The 21,006-nt window shown below is 43.3% G+C and overlaps 1 protein-coding gene across 1 annotated transcript in view; it reads right to left on the minus strand.

Annotated features, from left to right (window-relative positions):
* RGS6 (regulator of G protein signaling 6) overlaps window positions 1-21,006 on the minus strand; it is a 202,662-nt gene that overhangs the window by 88,003 nt on the left and 93,653 nt on the right. The window contains exon 3 of the mRNA XM_060273710.1: window positions 7,114-7,213. Coding sequence (XP_060129693.1) covers window positions 7,114-7,213 — 100 coding nt within the window. The remainder of the gene's footprint in view (window positions 1-7,113; window positions 7,214-21,006) is intronic.

Genomic DNA, 21,006 nt, shown 5'->3' on the forward strand with positions numbered 1-21,006 from the left:
ATAGAATTTAGTCTAACTGTTTGAATAAATGATGCAGTATTTTAAGACATAATTTTTTAAAAATCAGTTGGATCCAATTAAAACAACCACCAACCTTAAATTTGAAGATTTAAATTCAGTTAACATCCATTGAAATAAACAGGAAAAATAAAGTTGCTCTCCCTATATTGCCCTCCTTGGGTGCTGCAGTTGGCTACTTCTGCCAACATCAATTGATGTCAGGAGGCCTGCGACCTGCTAGAGCAGGCACCCCCAAACTTCGGCCCTCCAGATATTTTGGACTACAATTCCCATCATCCCTAACCACTGGTCCTGTTAGCTAGGGATCATGGGAGTTGTAGGCCAAAACATCTGGAGGGCCGAAGTTTGGGGATGCCTGTGCTAGAGGGCCTTCTTTGCAATGCCACTCCCCACCCCTTCCCAGCCACCGAATGTTGGCTGGTCCCTACCTTGCCTATTTTTCACCAACAGCCAGTGGTGGTTCTCACTCTCCAGGACTTTGAACAGGCCTTCTGAATAGGTCAGGGGTTATGTGACAGATTCTGTAGGTTTTTAACTGTAATGTTATACTGTGTTTCATATTGCTGTTTTTACCAGTTTCCGAAATGCCATCAAAGAGAAGTCCAGATGAACCTCCTTTGACAGCAGCATGGACAAATGTATTTCTCTGGTTGGGTTTTTTTGGTTTTTTTGTTTTTTCCTGGGCATTAATCACAGCTCAGACAGCACTCTGCAAAATCCCCCCCCTCCAAAAAAAAGGCTGATTTTAAAGGCTCCGGGGAACTGTGCAGTTCCTCAGCTAATCCACAGAATTCAAGTCACAGAAATTCCTTGGGAAAGTCTTGAGAGCAAGGAAGCTATGCAATCCTTGAACTTGCTTGATCCTGCTCAGGAAAGCTGCTCAGCGCAACTGGGCTAAAGAATAAAGCATACATCCCTTTATATGCTCTCCAGAAGCCTTTTCCATCTAGATTTTATACTGCCTAGACTCTGCACTGAATAAGAACATAAGTACATAAGAACAGCATGCTGGATCAGGCCAGAGGCTCTTCTAGTCTAGCAGTCTCACATTGACCAAACAAATGCCCAGGAAAGCCCCTGAGCATCACAACAGGTCCCTCCCCACCTGCAATTCTCATCAACTAGTATTCAGAGGCATACTACCTCTGACACGGGAGGGAGAATGTGTTGGTGAAACTGTAATATTTCAGTTATTTATTCTTGAAGTAATATTCAGATCAAGGAGACAGTTCCAGTCAGAGTGGGTTGAAGACTGGTTTGAAGCCATTGCTTAGCCTCATCATAGATGCTTCTACCACCTCTCATTGTACTGTATAACATACTAGAGGAACACAAGTGTGTGTGTGCGTGTGCATGTGCACATGTACACACACACACACACCAAAAAAAAAAAATTAAAAGACCCACTATCAAGCTATGCCACCTAGAAAGTCCATCCCAACACAGCTGTAGCAGAACTTCTATAAAAAGCACAAAACTTCCTTCCAGCTGAAATGCAAATATTTGGAGTTGTTTTGAAAGACGGGGAGGGAAACCCACACTGAAATATTTTAGGAAATGCTTAAATTATTTTTTGTTTTGTTTTTAGCTTAGGCATATTCAATTTGCTCAAGATGTTTCTGCATCTGTGACATAGTATGTTTGTTTAATACCCAACTTTAAAGCCTACGGTTTCTAAGACCATTAGAGGATTCGTTTTTCAACAGCCCTTGCTGCAAACCCTTATCCTTGAGGAACTAGTACCCGCAGGACACACCGCCTGGAATTACAGTGGTTTGACACCCACTTTGTCACATGGGAGCCAATTAGATGAACATTTTATGAGAGATGCATCACAGTTCAGCAGGGTCACCGGGGTGAGAATTAGTATTAGGAAATACACCCATCTTAAGGTGTTAACAATAAGAAGGGAGTTTCTGTGTTCCTAATCAGATTGTTGCATAATCACAGTACACACAGCACCACTATATGTGGTTCCTGACCCAAAGCACTGTAATCATTTGTTCTTGGGCAGCAAACAGCAATGGTAGTGGGCTTTCTGTTGCATCAGATAGAGCCAGTTTATTTCCAGCTTCTCTGACTTTATAATGTCCAGCATTAAAATACATTTTAAGTGAAAGCATTTAGTTTTTCACCACCTGGCTGAAGTTAAACTCAGTCTGAATACTAAGCAACGACTAGTTGGCTGATGGTATACACCAGGGGTCCCCAAACTAAGGCCCGGGGGCCAGATGTGGCCCAATCACCTTCTCAATCCGGCCCGCGGATGGTCCGGGAATCAGCATGTTTTTACATGAGTAGAATGTGTCCTTTTATTTGAAATGCATCTCTGGGTTATTTGTGGGGCATAGGAATTCATTCATATTTTTTCCCAAAATATAGTCCGGCCCCCCACAAGGTCTGAGGGACAGTGGACCGGCCCCCTGCTGAAAAAGTTTGCTGACCCCTGGTATACACAAAGGCATATCCTGATTACGTTCTCCTCTCCCCTGAAAAATCTACCAAAACATATTCTGCGCCTTGATGACATCGTGCTGTATGTTTCTCTGCCTCTATCCCTTAGTCTTCATACAACTTGAACCACATCCATGCATTTAAGCCCCACCCAAAGTGGTTGAGGCAACCAAGCCAGATGGGTGGGGTAGACATAATAAAACTATTATTACTCTTACATATAGGGACCCAGGTGGCGCTGTGGGTTACACCACAGAGTCTAGGGCTTGCTGATCAGAAGGTCGGCGGTTCGAATCCCTGCAACAGGGTGAGCTCCCGTTGCTCGGTCCCAGCTCCTGCCCACCTAGCAGTTCGAAAGCACATCAAAGTGCAAGTAGATAAATAGGGACCGCTCCGGCGGGAAGGTAAACGGCGTTTCCGTGTGCTGCTCTGGTTCACCATAAGCAGCTTTGTCATGCTGGCCACATGACCCGGAAGCTGTCTGCGGACAAACGCCGGCTCCCTCGGCCTATAAAGCGAGATGAGCGCCGCAACCCCAGAGTCGGACACGACTGGACCTGATGGTCAGGGGCCCCTTTACCTTTTACTCTTACATATGGCAAATGTTGGTTTGAAGCAGGAGTGGACCATACTTCTTGTCCACCCTCCACATCGTCACATCAGCGCACCAAGCCCGCGCTCCACTTCTGTGGACACCTTGATCAAGCCACTCACATGTTCTGTTACGCTCACTTAGCTGGCATTTTTGAAATAAAGGGTAATAATTAACATATGTAAATAGGCAAAGGGCTTGGCTTTCCTACCTACCATGGGCTACATTCCAGAGAGATGCTCCTTTAAAAGCTCTGAGTTTCCCTTTAATATGTACGGTATTGTTTCCTATGCTGACAGCAATATATCTGGAGAACTTGAACATTATTGCCAATGGGAATTGGTCTATTTGATTTGAGAGTAAAATATTATTAAGCGCTACCTGACTAAAGCTGACACACAGGTCTTTATTCTACATTTTATTTCTTCCCTAAATATTGGGGATAATCTGGCAGAGTCAATAACTAACTGGTTATCTTTGTTTGCCTGAAGGATCAAAATGGTAGTTTCTATTTCCTCATTCCCCCCAGTCCACGTCCTCTGTTTTTGGTTCTCCTTTCCTCCCTCGGACTGAGAGGGAATCATAAACTCAGAAATGAAACACTCCCCTCCCCTCTAGATGTTTCAAAAGCTGAGGTAGTGACTTCTTAAATTGTATCACAGCCCACTACTGCCATGGAACAATGGAAATGCTGACTTTTTAATTCACTATATGCTTTGTCAGATCTCTTCTAGGTGTCATAGTCATTCTCAGCTTTTGGTGTGCAGATCTCAGAGACCTGAAAGTGCAGAGGAAGACAAAATAAAATAAATCTCAAAGAGAGAGAAAGGGGGATGGGGAAGTCTGGAGGATCAGTATAAATGAATATGACAATGACCAACGCGATCTTCCAACTGAGAAGCAAGTGAAAAGGGAGTATACAGCATTAAAAATCTAAATTAAAATGTTGATCTGACATATAGAAGCATCCACTGCTTTTTGTGTGTGATACTCACTGGTCCAAAGTACCAGCACCTCTTTCTTTGTGGTCCATGGCAGCCATTTTTTTACTGGCACCCACAGACTTTTCATCAATGTTTGAGTAATCTTCTTTTTAAAAAAATACCCCCCAAGCGCTGGAAACATCCTTTCTAAAGAACCTTCACAGTATTTAATGCCCTAAGGCAGATGAGCAAAATCTGCACACTAAGTGCAGTGGTTAATAGTCCCTGGTTAAATAAGCTGACTTCACAACCTACGCAGATATAAAGAAGGACTATCAACACTTTTCCAAACCCCTTTTTCCCGACTGTGGAGGAAGAACTAAATTATGGATAGCCTTGGTCATCAATCTTGAATAATACCTGCCTATCAGTTATGAGTTGTCCAGAAGGGATGATAGGTGAACTTGGGATGCAGAAGCAAAACCAATATTAATACAGGATTTAGGATTACTGCTAGATGCTGCTAGTAAACCTCTGGCTTGTACCTCTCTGGTCTTTGCTTTTATGTTCATTTTTATGTAGTATTTGTTACTACATAGAGGATAGACTTGGTCCAAATCTCCATCCAGCCATGAACTCACTGGCTTGGTTAGATGTCACAATCTCAGGCTGGTACACCCTGAACTATGGCTATGAGACTGAGCTGTGCGCTTTATGCTTCCTCCCTGGCCCTCCCTTCATACAGCCAGCTTCCGCTTTCACTTGGAAATCTTGCTCTAATAATCTGATTTCAAATCCTGCTTTGTAGGCAGCAATTAGACCACCGGTTCCAAGTACAGACACCATTATTTAATGAGCTGGATATCAGCCCCAAAGCCAACAGGCCACTGATTGGCCTTAAGCAAGCTGCAATCTTTCAGTCTCAGCCCCTTAGCTATATTCCGAAACAATCATTTTGGCCTGCTAGTGAGACAATTTATGTGAAGTACAGAGAGCATTTAGTGAACGTATTCATAAATATTCATCATGTTTACTTCTACACCGGAGTGTGATTTTGAGGAAGGAAGTTCCATGAATGTTAAGATTACACACTCGAAGGGGTTACATGAGCATCTTGAGCTATTACAATTGATCTTGGAAGAGATACCACGGTCTGCTTTCTCATTTCCTTTCTGCCACTATATATAGGAACTCATTAAGTCACCACCATCGCAGTCATGATTTGACTCATGGGCACAGCAGCTCCTCTACATACATTTTATTTGAAATAGGTGTAATAGGCTGGGGTTAGATTCTAGAAAGAAAGCATACTGTTAAGTGGAGGTCAGGGAAAAGACAGCAAGATGGTGAATGGCAGGATCCTATTCACAAATCCTTCCCTTAGCTCAATGGACCGCTCTTCTCTACTACCAACTAAAGGTGGTCCATCTGTGACCCTCCAGGTGATGTTGGACTGCAGTTCTCATCAGACCCAGCCACCATTGCCCATGGTCAGAGATGCTGGGATTTACAAATGAGGAACGTCAATTTGGGCTACCAATTTTTTTAGAAGTCCTGCTTTTAAGTCTTTTACAGCAGCCTAACTCACATAGTATTTATTATTTATGTTTGTTGGTCACCTCATAATGTAGACCAGGCATCCCCAAACTGTGGCCCTCCAGATGTTTTGGCCTACAACTCCCATGATCCCTAGCTAACAGGACCAGTGGTCAGGGATGATGGGAACTGTAGTCCAAAACATCTGGAGGGCCGAAGTTTGGGGATGCCTGATGTAGACAACAGGTGCCAGTGACACTGCATTCCACACAACAACCACAGTGTCAGCCTATGGGCTCAACAGTGACTTACTCAGAGTAGGACTTTGCGGTAAATGTCTCGGTAGAATGAGGAGGAGGAGGGGTCCCCAAATGCACATGGGTTGGCTTTTCAAAATTTTGAAGTGGACTAGTAGTACACATTACACGTCCAAAGCCCTTTTAAGACCCTTAAGCCCAAAGTCTAAAAATTCCCACCCGACAATATATGGGGAAGAATCACAATTTTGCCAGTACAAAATGCAGTGCAGCATATCAACTGTGCTGTCCCCACAACCATCACAATCTGAAGGGAATTATCTTGACCCTATAGAACAAATAGGCTGTGATAGAATTTTTAATGCCAAAAAAATCCTTACAGCAGCTATTCCTAGGAATGCAAAAGACCCGTTTTCAGGAAGCCTGATCCTGCATAAGGATAAGGATAATCAGCTTAGAAATGATTGTCGTCTTTTCCCTTCCTTGTCCTCCTAAGGAACAGTGATGGCTAGCTCCAATGCTTAAATAAAGCCCATGAATATTAAACAAGAAGATAAGCAATCCCTTTTCTTAGCTAAATATACATTAAGTCATCTTGACTTGTGTCTTTCGCACTTGAGCTGATGGGATACATTTTCAAATGAGATGAATCACTTGCTTTTTTAAAAAAAAAACCAAAGGACATTCAGATACAAAGTTTGTCAACATGAATTTCATGCCCTCGTACTCTGTGTACATAGCTACATCAATGATAGTCAACAAGTGCCCTCCAGATGTTGTTGTTGAACATATAATCCTCCAATAATCCTTGGCCATTGGCCATGCTGCCTAAGACTGATGTCCACTTTGGTTGACCCTGGCCTACATTATGCACTTAGTATTTGGGGACTGCAGATGAGCTTGAAAGTCCCAGGAGAACTGAAAATCTTCATGATCATAGTAGTACTGAGAAGAGCGCATGCCTGCATGGCTGGATAGCAAAATCCAACACCTGGGTTGCCATGAGGGAGCTTCAATTTACACACCAATCCCTGGCATCTCCAGGTTGAAGAAGACTCCTGCCTGCAACCCTAGAGAGCCACTGCCAGTCAGTGTAGTTAAGCTCTGTCCTTCTAGATGTTGATGCACTCCAACTCCTGGCATGGCCAATGGTCAGGGATGATGGGAATTGTAGTCGAACCACATGGGTAGGGCTACAAATCAGCCACCCTTATCGTGGACAGCACTGAGTTAAGATGGTCCGGTGCTCTGACTTCCTATTTCTTCCTACTATTATGATTTGAAACAAATTGAATGGCCTATTGTGTTACAATTCAAACAGCATACATACCTGTGACAACACTGGGGATTTTTGACAGAAAGCTCTTGACTGTTCGGATGGGCACACCACCTGTTTTGTCATCTTGCATTCTTGTAATGACATCTTCAATCTGGAAAGGAAGAGGCAATGAATATTATTCTTCCAAACCACATAACTGACTATAGAGATTTAGACTGCAGCAACATATTTAACGGTTCTAGGAACACTTCACCAACATCTCAGGTGTTACAAGGAACCATGCTCAAAGGGAGCAGGCAGAGAAGAGAAGAGCTGAAGGAATAGCACCGGCTGAACCTTAATTTGGTTGCCAAAAGGATGGAGAAGAAGAAGAATGAATGACCAGTCTTTAGAAATGGCATTATCTTGATAACATAAAAGCAAGTAAATCAAGATACCGGTAGTTGAAAACAAATATGATGCATGCCAGAAATAAGGAAGTATTTTACCAAATCAAGTTCTGTTGAATCAAATGCAGGATTGTGAATTACAAATTGCATTGTTATTTTTATCATCATCATCATCAATATCATCATCAGGTCGCTTAAAATAAAAAAGCATAAAACATGAACATTAAAAATACTGACATTAAATTTATAGAAGCAGGCACATACTTCATAAAACAAAAATGTTATCTAAATACAAACCAGAACAGAAAAATAGTGTCAGCATGTTCTGAAAAAATGTGAAGGAGGGGATCATATGTATGCTGCTGATGAATTCCATCCATAGAACTGGGCCACATCAGCAAGGCCAAGAGAGGGTTCTTGTTGTCTGGGCAGCTCAGGACCTCCCATATACATTACCCAAGCTTGTGCTTTGGGGAGGTCAATTTGGTGCTGCAAATGCAGCGGTTTGACTTCAATCCCAGAGGAGTCCTCCATTGTCTCTCGAGACAGTTATATCTCAACGAATGCTCTGGACTATAGAAAGGAGGAGGAGTGGAAATTCCTAAAACACTAAAGTTTCTAATTGGAAAAGCCTAACTCTCTGCTTTCCTGGGAGTTTCCATCCACAGTCTTCAGTCTAATGACTTCAGCTCCCCATAATTACATTTTACCACTGCCTTCTAGTAAGCTTATAATTGAAACCAGTGTCATTGCTCTGCTCCAAATAATGTCTCTGGAGACATGTGGGTGATGATGACTCATTACTTCAAAGCTACACAGTACATCATGCGCCAGCCTTATTACTGTCAGCAACTTCAGCTTGCATCTTATAAAGTTACATAACTGATTAGCCCACTGCTGTCTTTTTGTATTTACACATAATCACATACATGAGAATTATTGCTAGTGATATCTGTGGTGCTTTTTAGCATGCAATGAACTTTTACTGTTGCTGTGGAAGTTGCATATATGTACAAAGTAGGCTTTTAACTGTAACTATTTTTAGAATGTTTTAAACTTGAATCTGTTTTGGAAGGTGTTAACTGTTTTAGAATGCTTTTTTATTATTATTGTGGATGTGTTTGCTGCCCTGGGCTCCTTCAGGAGGAAGGGCAGGAAATAAATTAGATAGATAGATAGATGATAGATAGATAGATAGATAGATAGATAGATAGATAGGCAGAGAGATGATAGATGTTAGATAGATAGAGATGAAGAGATATATAACATTTGCATCACGATATTACTACTACTAATAATAATAACAATTTATTATTTATACCCCGCCCATCTGGCTGGGTTTCCCCAGCCACTCTGGGCGGCTTCCAACAGAATATTAAAATACAATAATCTATTAAACATTAAAAGCTTCCCTAAACAGAGCTGCCTTCAGATGTCTTCTTAACGTTTGACTCAGCCTTGAAATGTAGGAACTGTCTCAATTGAAAACTGTTATGTTTGCTCTGAAGTTGGGTGGTGCCAAAGATCTACCTGCGATGGCTCAAGGTGTGAAGGTAAGAAAACCAGAGGTGCCGACAAATGTGACAGCTATCATGGAAAAGTACTTGCTACCAATGAAATGATGCTGAATGAACTTTTAGAAGGTATGAGCTCTATCCCCAGTGCTTCTTGACTTACTATAAAGATTTGTTTATCCAAAGGTGTCTTTACCATCTGTATAACAGATGAATAATTCACGAGGTAGGAAGTACAGTAGAACTTAATTCACTAATGCTTGTAAATGGCCTCAGACATGCCACCAGAGGAGAATATGCATGCATACACACACTTTATCCTGAAGTGACTTTTAGAAATACTTTAATCAAACTAGAAAAAAGCACTTCAAATAGAAGCAAAGGTAGAAGGCTCTGTCTAAGAATATTTGAGTTTATACAACTGTCATCACTAGATGGTAGAAGTGTTCTCTTGTGCTCCTCACAGCACTCTGCTGTGCTCTTGCACTTGACACAGATGCTAACCTCATGCTGCGTTCCATGTGCACTCTGACCCTACAAGCAGATGGCCAAGTTTTAAAATTACTGCACATATTTATCCTGGGGTCCAGTCAACCTGGCATATCTCCACACCAAGAAAAAAGTGCAGTGTGTCCATATCCAAGAGGTGTTGTTTACAGATGGCACAACCTTGACAGCACACTCTGAGGAAGCTCTACAGAGAATCATCAACTGTTTTGCCCAAGCCTACAGGGAGTTTGGCCTTATCACCAGCCTGATGAAGACCAATATCCTGAGCTAGGATGTCAGCAGCACTCCACACACCAGCGTTGGTGACAACACACTTGTAGTGGTAGATGGTTTTGTCTAACCAGCAACCTCTCCATCAATGCTGCATTTGGCAAGGCAGTTATGGCAATGGCTCACCTCTCCCAAAGGGTATGGGAGAATGTGCTGCTAACGACCAATGCCAAGATGAAGGTCTGCCAGGCCTGCAGGTTGAACACACTGCTTTATGGAAGTGAGTCATAGGCACCTTACAACTGCCAGGAGCAATGCCTCAACACCTTCCACATGCACTGCATCACGTGGGCATCACGTGACAGGACAGAGTCTCAAAGATGTGCTCTTCCAAGCCCACATCCCTAACACGTTCACACTCCTGTCTCAGCAACATCTACGAAGGCTTGGCCATGTCCACAGAATGGAAGACAGCAGGATCCCCAAAGACAGGGAGCCAGCTTCAGGCACCAGGCCTGTTGGCAAAGCAACTCTGCATCACAAAGCTGTCTGCAAATGAGACATGAAAGCTGCTGTGTGGGAATCCCTTGCAGATGACTGCAATACCTGGTGACAGACAGGTTGCATATCCATAGCAGAGGAATGACCGCTGGGAGGAACACAGAGACAAGAAATGCCATGCTGCATCAGTAGCAGAACAACCGGACATCTTCATCCGCCCCAACTGCAACAAAACATATCTCTCCCATATTGGTCTCTACAGCCATTGCAGGCGCTGTAACTCTCCAGACAGTTTTACTTTACCCACTCTTCCATTGTCTCCCAAAACAGACAGATGCCAACAATAATATTTATCATGCACAATAAAATTTGAATGTCTTGGCTGAGCTTGGCTGAGCTTGAGGACCAGCTTGAGGACCAGCAGAAATAAGATTGCTGCAGGTCTTGGCAGGTATGTGGTGGTGTTGCAAGCCTGGATGTGACCTGAGAATGAATTCAACACAACAGGTTTTGATTCATTTAGCAATGTGGGCAAGACACATTGTCACCAATTATTGTTGTATGATCAGTGAATGGTCACTGCTTTTTTTCATATACTCCAAATGAATTCCCTCTGAATATTTGCATTTCATTACTATTTAAACCCATATTTTACATTCCCCTCCCCTGTTTTTGTATACTTGACAACTGAGGATAACACTTCATGCGTCTGATGAAGTGGAGACTCTCATCCATTAAGACTTACAACATTTTAAAAATAGTTAGCTTTTTAGGTACTAGAAGTTTTTATTGTTTTGTTGCAGCAACAGACCAACATAGCTTCACCTGTGGGAGTTTTGGTCTTTATGCTGTCCCTTATTCTTGAAGTTTATTGAATAAGACTTCACAACTGTCCAGTGGGATTCAGATTATGCTCATGCTTCACAAAAGGCATGAATGCAGGCTGGTATAGACAGAGGCATCTGATGAGTCAAAGCAGTTCTTTCTCACGATATGTGCTTGTACTGGGGGCATCTAGGAGGATGCTGTACTCTGGTGCAGGAATCTGTTAATAAATAATTATTGCTTCTAGACTTAGGCTCTGAATAGGTTCGGACAGAGTGTTACACTTGTGAGAACATGTGTGCGCGCGCGTGTACATGCGTGTGAGAAAGACAGGGGCAGCAAAGGCAAACCCATCCATACATGGGTGGCTCTCTCTATATTTTATGTTTGATGCCACTGAGCTCTCTTCTGAGACTATAAAGGTCATCATGGCAGGTGATAACACCCCTGCATTTTCCCCCCTCACAAGCTAACAGCATTTTCATTTTAAGAAGCAAAAAGTCTTGTGGTGCCTTAAAGACCAAGACATTTATTACAGATTTCCTAGACGAGATCTGACCTCATCAGTTGCATGGGACATTATTCTGAGTTGGCAAGTATATACAGTGTAACATATAATACATCTGATGAAGTGAATTCTAAGTCCATAAAAGTTTACACTGTACTAAATGCATTAGTCTTTATGATACCACAATACTTTTTTTGTTGTTGCTTTTGCTACAACTGACTGAAATGGCTACCCTTCTGGATTTATTTTAACAACTAAATTTAGGTTCTTTTCTTTTTTGACCAGTAGTAATTAGATTTTAACAGTGACCTAGAAATGTCTTCTCCCATTCCAGAATAAGACACAGGGAAGATTTTAAATGCAAATGATGAAGCTACACAGATGAGTACCTAAAGGGGAAACACCACTGGGTTTTGCGAACTGCAAAAGGTGTGTGAGAGAGAGTGATAGTTTTGCTTTGCTAAACTCTTCATGGGCTGAAGGGAAACCCACAGCTTCTCTGTAAAAGCAACATTTATTTGCACTTGTTGCCTTGGAAACAGGTGCAGCTTTCTGGTGTAATACTTCAATATCTTAACATAAAGATAGGCAGGTCTTTGTGTTTTGACAGTTCATGTAACAGTGACTGAAACAATAGCATGCAACAGGAATGGGGGCAGAGCTGTGGGAAGTGCACAAACCACCTGCCCTCGACTCTTTATCCACATTTCCTTTCATTCACCCACAAAGGATATTAAGGTATAATATTAAAGGGATGCCCTTTTGCAACAGCAGCCAAGGTATTAATGAGTCGCTGTAGAGTGAGTGGGTTATGAATGGCAGGCAGCCTTCCAGTCCAATCTGCACTCCTAAATCAACATGCCTGGACTGAAACAGACTGAAATCAATGAGATTGGGGGCTGCTTCACACATGAGATAATTCCTACATGGGGGTGTGTATGGGAGCTGATGAGTAACATATGGATATAATGTACTGGGGTGCACAACTACAAGATTCAGTTCGGGCGCCAATTCAGCCCAGTAAAATCCAAAACGCTTTGAAATCTGTCCAACTCAGCTCAGGGTCCAATTCTGATAGTGCCTTTTCCATTTACTTTCATAGGGAAATTTAAAAAAGGAAAAAAGCTGCAGTCTTTTTCCTTTCATCAGAATTGTATGGAATTTGCAGATCCAAGAAGGCCTGTAGGGAAGGAGATGGTCTTTCAAATATTTTGAGGGTCATAGTTGTTGGGGGCTCTAAACACTAATGTGAGCAACTTGAACTAAGCCCCAAAACAAACTCGCAACCAATGCAGCTTTTTAAAAAGAGGGGTTATATGCGATCTAAATGGAACCTCGGCCAGGAATCTGGTGGCTGCATTTTGGACCAATAGAAGTTTCAAGGGTAGTCCCACATCGCGTGCATTACAATGATCTGATCTGGAATTTACCAGTGCATGGAGTACAGTGGCCAAGTCACTTCTGTCCAAAAGTGGTTGCAGCTAGCAAACCAGTAATAACTGGAAAAAGACAGTCCTGGCCACTGAGACCACCTGAGCCTCTGAAATCTCTTACCTACTTTTCAGCACTGCATTAAAAACCAAACCTGGGCCACTTAGTGCAGGGGTGGGCAGTTTGTGGCCCTTCTCAGGTTATTGGACTGCAACTTCTCTCAGCCCCAGCCAGCATGGCCAATAGTCAGGGATGATGTGAATTGTAATCCAGTGGCTGGGATAGCTCAGCCAGAAGGGCATGAGACTTATTGGCAAGATTCCTGCATTGCAGGGGGTTGGACAGGATGACCCTTGTGGTCCTTCCCAACTCTACGATTCTATGAAAATCTAGAGCTGGCGTTGGCAATGTTTTCCAGCTGTGGGCCGGATCATTCCCACGGACGATCACCCATGGGCTGGACATGCACAGAAGCGATTTCCGGCGCCACGCTGCCCATGTCCGGGGCACCGGAAATCACTTCTGTGCATGCCCAGAAGCCAGAAATCACTTCCGCATATGCCTGGAAGCCGAAAGTCACACTTGCACAAAAGCGATTTTCAGCGTGTGGGCATCCGCAGATGCAGTTTCTGGCATCTGCGCATGTGCAGATGCAATTTCCGGCACCACTCATCGAGTCCCAACGCCGGTTTAGCGCAGTGGACTTGCTGAGTGGATGGCTCAGTGACCGGGCAGCTCATGGGCCGGATAAACGGCCTCCGTGGGCCAGATCCGGCCCATGGGCTGGAGGTTGCCAACCTCTGATCTAGAGCACCACAAGTTCTCCACCCTTAAATTACATGTTTCCCTTCCTACAAAATTGGGCAATTTTTATGCACAAGTTCTGCCCATTTCTTGGGAGACGGAGACTGGTTAAATCTGAAGTACTGTTATTATTACATTAACCTTGAGATAGCATTTTTATAATGAGTGGGCTTTATTTGTACGGATTTTAATTTTATGTTGTTACCCACCCCAAGCCTTTGGGGGAAGGGCAGGTTAGAAATCTAATAAATTACAGCGTTACCCTCGCTACAAGAAAACTCCAATTAGGTTTTGTATTAGCTCCCATCACTTCCCCAGCATGAAGCTCTAAGTTTGGCAGGGCTGCATTTGTAACAAATGACACATGGAAAAAAAGCACAGTATCATAGCTACCAGTTACAGCAACGAGTTAGTGGAGGAAACCTGAACCAATCATTCCTTCCTTTTATGTTGCTGTTGTTAAATTCATACAGATTAACAAAGCCACTCCGCACGAATAGATTTTTCCAGTGAATAGCAAGCGCACCATTAATACTCTCTTCTCTCCCCCCCCTTTCACACTATTTTCTCCCCCTCCCCTTTTTGTGTGCTTTTCTGCACCACATAATGCAGTGTGACAGGTCATTTCATGCATCATTTAATGCTATGCACTGCAATCTAGCATGGCCAAAATTAAGTCTAAAAATTGGCAAAAGGCAGATGTAAAAAGAAGTGAAGCTTTGGCCCAAAGGCATAGAGGGAGTCTGTTTACCAACACAAAGTGAAGCTGGGGGGTTCAATAAGCAAAGGCGGTGCCCATTTCCTCTCAGGCTTTCTGAAGGGCTTACGATCACATGGTGGAAAGTGAAGCTGAAATATTTAAACTGAATGGAGCTGAGGGGGAGACAGGTGTGACAAGGGCACAGGTGGGTGGTTTGGCTGACAGGCCAAAAGGTGAACAGAGTTATCTTCTGCCCTATTCCTGCCTCTCGGCCCTTTATGCAAGGATGTTGCCATAGCAGCAGGAGTTGCAGCTTGAATGAAGAGCTGAGAGGCAACCTCTTTACCCACCAGCCAAAACTTCAACCAAACAGTCACAATGGCAACTTTTCAGGCCAGTTCCTTGAGGTTATTTTTTCCTAAGAGGGCCAAGACGAGTCCAATGGGGCCAAGGCAGCAGCATCACACTGCCTTTTTAATATACTAAGAAAGAAGAAGGAAGCTATACTTTCAAGTCTGATGATTCAGGGTGCCTGAATTGTTTGTGGTGGATTTGAAAAATGCTTTTGTTTTAATCATGGGCTGTTAGAGTTCTTGTTGTTGGCAATTTACACTTGCAAATACAATACTGCAATTGTGTTTTACTGCCATTTCTTGCTGTGAAACAAGTTGGCATCTATTTATATGGCAGGTGGTATACAGGCACCTTAAATAAGTGAAAGAATAGGAATGAATTGTCTCAAAACTTTGGGGGCTTGACATACTTCTAAGCCAATCTGTAAATTTAATGCCATACGGAGGCACAGTTAATGTAGATGAAAGTTTTTTGTTTGCGCATTCCCTTCACATACTAGCCGTATTCGAACTGTTCACATGGCCAGAATTGCACAAGGCTCCACAACTAGCTAACCTTAGCCCCACTATTGCTTCTGGAGCTGTTGCCAATGAGAGATGGGATGGGAGTAGCTGCAGCCTGGATCTCTCTCTGAAACATCTCCCTGTGTGGCAAATTGGGATGGTGGGATTTCTTTACCCACCCTTCTTTCTCTGTCAGTTTAGGAGATTTAAAGGTCTTTACTCTTCCCCCAGCCTCTCTTTGAATCACAGGGGCATTGACTGTGTCTGCATCACAGACATGAGGCAGGAGGTCGATTGAGGATGGGGGGGGGCAGCCCTGCCTCTTTCAGAAGGACAAAGGAGACTGCCTTCTGACCTCAGCCTAAACCAACCCAGTGAGTCACCATAGGACAGGATCCTGCACAAGGCGTTTCTGAAATTGTGGGTGGGGAGCTTGATGCCCTCCAGCTCCCACCAGCCCCAGCCAGTGGTCTGGGAAGGAGTTGCCTATTTTTATTTTATTTTATTTATCATTTTAATTTTATTTCAGGCAGGTGACAGGTTCCCATCCCTGTTTTAAACTTTCCAGAGGATGTACGAGAGTACAGCAGATTTGCCACTGTGGAAACTGGCTCCGTTGGTTATAGAGTCTGGTGCTAATAATGCCAAAGTCACAGGTTCAATTCCCATATGGGCCACCTGCATATGACTGCAATGCAGGGGGCTGGACGAGGTGACTCTGGGGGATCCCTTCCAACCATGCCACTCTCCATGCATTGTATTCTATGATTCTATTATATTTGCCTTACAGTGCCTGGAGAGTGGCATGGTTGAGCAAGAGGATGAGACAGAGGAGGCAGGGCTAGCAAGTACATTCCCACTGTCTCTCGTGTGATCCATGTTTGGGAACTGAGCACCTAAATAAAGATCCCTCTTTCATAACACAACCTCATGGACAAACATCAGTGCTGAGCGTTGGGATGATTCAAGACTGAAAAAGGAATTCTCCACACAGCATGATTTTAGACTGTAGAACTCACTCCTACAAGCAGTGAAAACCACCAACCTGGATGGCTTTAAAAGAGGATTATATAGATTCAAGGACCGCCTCTTTCCATATGAACCTACCCGGACCCTGAGATCATCTTCTGAGGCCCTCCTTTGTGTGCCTCCTCCTCAAGAGGTCTAGAGAGTAGCAACATGAGAAAAGGCCTTCTCTGCAGTGGCTCCCCATCTGTGGAATGCTTTCCCCAGGGAAGTTTGCCTGGCACCTTCATTATACACCTTTAGGTGCCAGGCAAAAACATTCATTTTTATCCAGGCCGTTGGTTGATTTGATTGACATCCTATGCCCTCTTAAAATGGGGGGGGGGTTTACTGGGTTGTTGTTATTTTTATTATGTACTTTGTGGTTTTATATTCTGATTTTATTCTGTGAGCTGCATTGAGACCTGCAGGTATAGGGCGGTATAATGAATGAATGAATGAATGAATGAATGCGGCCTACTAGCTATGATAGCTATGTTCTACCTCGACTGTGCTCCTCTGAATATCAGGTTGAGAATCACAAGTGGACAGAGTGCTGTTGTGTTCATGTCCTGCTTGGAGGCTTTCCACAGGCAACTGGCTGGCCGCTGTGAGGACAGACTGGACTAGATGGGCCACGATCTCATGTTTTTATGCTATCGTTGTGACGCAAAACTTGAGAAGATTAACATTAGAGAGCTCCCAACAAGACGGTTCAATTTGAAGCTGACCAGTGTGCATGTTAAAATTAGCCTGAGTGGGGTGCCATCCAGAAATTAAATTTTACAGTAACTGAAATGGAAGTTTTAAAACTAATTCAGTTCAGAGACAAGAAAACCGAATACCGCGCCATATGCCAAGCACAGTCATCAGCAAGCCAGATCACATTCTGTGAATGTACTTCAACACTTCTTTAGGCTTCAGGAAGTTAACCCAGATGATTTTAAGGATTGCTGGTGTTGCTCTTCCAGGGCCAAACTCCACGTTACATGCAAATGTGTACAACACTATGCAAACAGCTTATTTTTAATAGGAAAAATTCAAATATTTATTGGAAAAAGACGGAACAAATTTAGTCAGACAGCTCTGATTCAGAATATTTTGTGCAACAGACAAGTATCCAGTTGGCCACTGGAGAATATCCACAAGCATTTATGCAGGAATAAAAGAATAATTGAGAGGGATACTTTTGTGTGTTTGGTAGTAGAAGGATTCAGAGGCTGGAGACCCAGATTCACATGGTTTTACACAACACAGTAACTATAATTCAGTTACATAAGACGCCAACCCTTGAATAAAGAAGCTAGATGCTTTCTCTGAGGTCAAATTGTTTCATAATGTAATGCCCTGTGCCATCCTTTGAAGCATATGACATTGCTACCAAGAGGAGAGAGACATCAGCCTCCATACACACCACTTAAGCGATACAGTAGTCTTTTGTTATTTTACTACTGAGAAGCTTAATGTACTTTAATTGCTTCACTTCATTCTGTATTCTCCACATCCTGATTCCATAGCTACAATTTGCTCAGATGTGTAAAGAGAACATTTTCATGGGGAGGGGGGGGGGAATATGTGAATAATCTCCCAACAGCAAAAGGATAATATGAATGAAAATCCGGATCCAAGCGCTTTGGGACTTTATGTATTTCAGACGCAGGGTTAGTGCTTTGAAAACAACTAAAGAAAACTAAATGCTAGAGGGTTCACTCGGATCACCTTGCCGAAATCATGTGTGACAGGGTTGTGCTAAATAGCCTCAGCCCCATCAATGGAGGTGATGGCCATGTCCTCTCCACCCCACCCCCCATCACTCTGCCCGGATTCTGAGGTCCAGTGCTGAGGGCCTTCTGGCAGTTCCCTTGCGGCGAGAAGTCAAGTTACAGGGAACCAGGCAGAGGGCCTTCTCGGTAGTGGCACCTGCCCTGTGGAACGCCCTCACACCAGATGTCAAAAAGAAAAACAACTACTGCACCAGACTTTTAGAGGACATCTGAAGGCAGCCCTGTTTAGGGAAGCTTTTAATCTTTAAGAAATTAGTGTATTCTAATATTCCTGTTGGAAGCCGCCCAGAGTGGCTGCGGAAATCCAGCCAGATGGGTGGGGTATAAATAAAAATTATTATTATTATTATTATTATTATTATTATTATTATTATTATTATTACTATTATTCATGCTTGAGGGGGAATTGTGTAGACCCTCCTACTGACGGCTACAGCTATAGATACAGCCTCAAAATTACTACTGTATGTGGATTGGCCAGGACGACAAAGTCTTTACATACTCATAATATTATTGATGAACTGAAGCAGCACTGATTTGTTAAAATATACGTCTCTGTTTATCGTAATATGTTATTAGCCATTGAATGTGGCTTGTCTATTCTTTCCGTTTACAGGGCAGGCACCTGGACACCAGTATAACTGACATCTATTACTAGCATGTGCGGAGGGTGTTGAATATCCTCAACTTTCCTGTTCAACTAAAAAGGTTACCACATTGGGAAGGGAGCAGATTGGGAAGGTGGCAGGATAGAGTCATACACATATACACTGCTGCGTGGGTAGGGCTTCTTCACCACTCCAGAGGCACAATTCAGGAAATCTTCACCTTGTAATGCCTACTGGAGGACATCTACTCCTCACACCGGAAAGCTAAACTAGATGGTGTGAAGTAGGGCTGCCAAATGTCCAGAATTTCCTGGACACAGTCAGAATCACTGTCCAGGCAGAAATTACTGAAATGTCCGGGGAAAATCCAGATATATGGCAATGCATGTTGAAAGTCTAGATTTGGTGAATTACCTTTTTTTAAAAGCTCAAAAACTTTTTTACTTCCTCCCCTTTTTTTGAGATTCTGCCAAAAAAAAACCCACTGACCAAAAAGTGTCCAGATTTTCACTTTTTGAAATATGGCAACCCTAGTGTGAAGCCAACCTTTTTTTAAAAAAAGTATATGCAACAACCCAACACAACTCAGTCACCTCTTAACTATTTCGACAAGAGAAAGAACATGAGACTAACCCAGGCATCCCCAAACTGCGGCCCTCCAGATGTTTTGGCCTACAACTCCCATGATCCCTAGCTAACAGGACCAGTGGTCAGGGAAGATGGGAATTGTAGTCCAAAACATCTGGAGGGCCGAAGTTTGGGGATGCCTGGACTAACCCGTGCTCTCTCCTCAAAAACATGAAACTAATAAGGTTTTTTAGTTGGCCTAATATGGATTGTGGAGGAAATGATCCCTTTTACTTCCCACACAAAATCCTCTGGACCCTTTTTTCAGCAATTTGACAGGCATAATTCATGCTGGAGGGGTTCCTGTGTCTGCAAAAGTCTTCCACTTCTGAAAAAAGTGAAAGAAGTTATACCGGTAGCTGTGTTTAGATCTCTCATAAAAGTGAATGGAGAACATGGAGCTTCGTTATATGCAGAGCAGGTCAGAGTCTGAATCACAGATTGGAGCAGAGTGAAGACAGAGCAAATAATGACAGATTGGTTGTTGTTTTTAAAAGTACAAATACAAGGCAAATATTGGGGCACATGTGAACCCTAATATTTATACCTTTTAGGAAATCATCTGCATGAAAAAATACCATCCATTTACCTGATACAGTTCCAACAATTTTCTCAGAAATTTTTCAGCGGCAACCCAGCTTCTAAAAATATAACTCTAACTATCCAGCAGCTAATTTGAAGAAGAGGGTCAGACATCTAATGCTCATCATCATAAAGTAAAGGTAAAAGGTAAAGGACCCCTGGACGGTTAAGTCTAGTCATAGGTGACTACGAGGTTGCAGCGCTCATCTCGCTTTCAGGCCGAGGGAGCCGGCGTTTGTCCACAGACAGCTTTCCGGGACATGTGGCCAGCATGATTAAGCCGCTTCTGCCGCAATGGGACATCATCGTAGCAGCCATTGTTATTTATATAGCATAATAATAACAATTCATCCCCACCTTGTGCGGGCAGCAGAAAAAGCTCTGACACAGCCTGATCCTGTATTGTTTGAAAGCTGAGGGTGGAACTATGCATGTAACAAAAACTATGTATGTAACAAAATCCTGACAGCAATTTCTGGTGGGGGGAAATAGGTTTGGGGAGGGTTGATTTGCGCTGGAGAAGTGTGTGTGTGCGTGCATGCGTGCGTGCAAGGGCGGAGTGTCAAGCTTTCCTGCCTGAGACAAAATGGGAACATGCTGTGCTGCTGCCTCCCTTCCTTGGGTTGTGTGGTAGCACCAGCAAGGCTCCAGTAAGTTCTGGAGAGATCTTGCCTCATGAGCAGACTGGCCCTGTTTGTGTGCTTATGTATGTGTGTGTGCTCACTCTGCAATTTCCTTGAACTGTTTCCTCCTCTGTCTTTCAGGAAGTGCAAATCCTTTGCACCCAGAACCCCTTAGAACAGTGATGGCCAAACATGGCCCTCCAGCTATTTTTGGACTACAACTCCCATCATCCCTAGCTAACAGGACCAGAGGTCAGGGATGATGGGAACTGTAGTCCCAAAACAGCTGGAGGGCCAAGTTTGGCCATCACTGCCTTAGAAGGAAGTGGGTGGTAGGGGGAGAGGAAAGTTGCATGACAATACCCAGATCCCTCCAGGAGTAAATAAAGACACAGGACACGTTGAATAAGGTTAATGGGCATAAAAAGGCCACAAACTTTATTGATTACGGGTGTAGAGAGGTATT

Source organism: Zootoca vivipara, chromosome 1, assembly GCF_963506605.1.
Source record: "Zootoca vivipara chromosome 1, rZooViv1.1, whole genome shotgun sequence".
NCBI classification, from domain to species: Eukaryota; Metazoa; Chordata; class Lepidosauria; order Squamata; family Lacertidae; genus Zootoca; species Zootoca vivipara.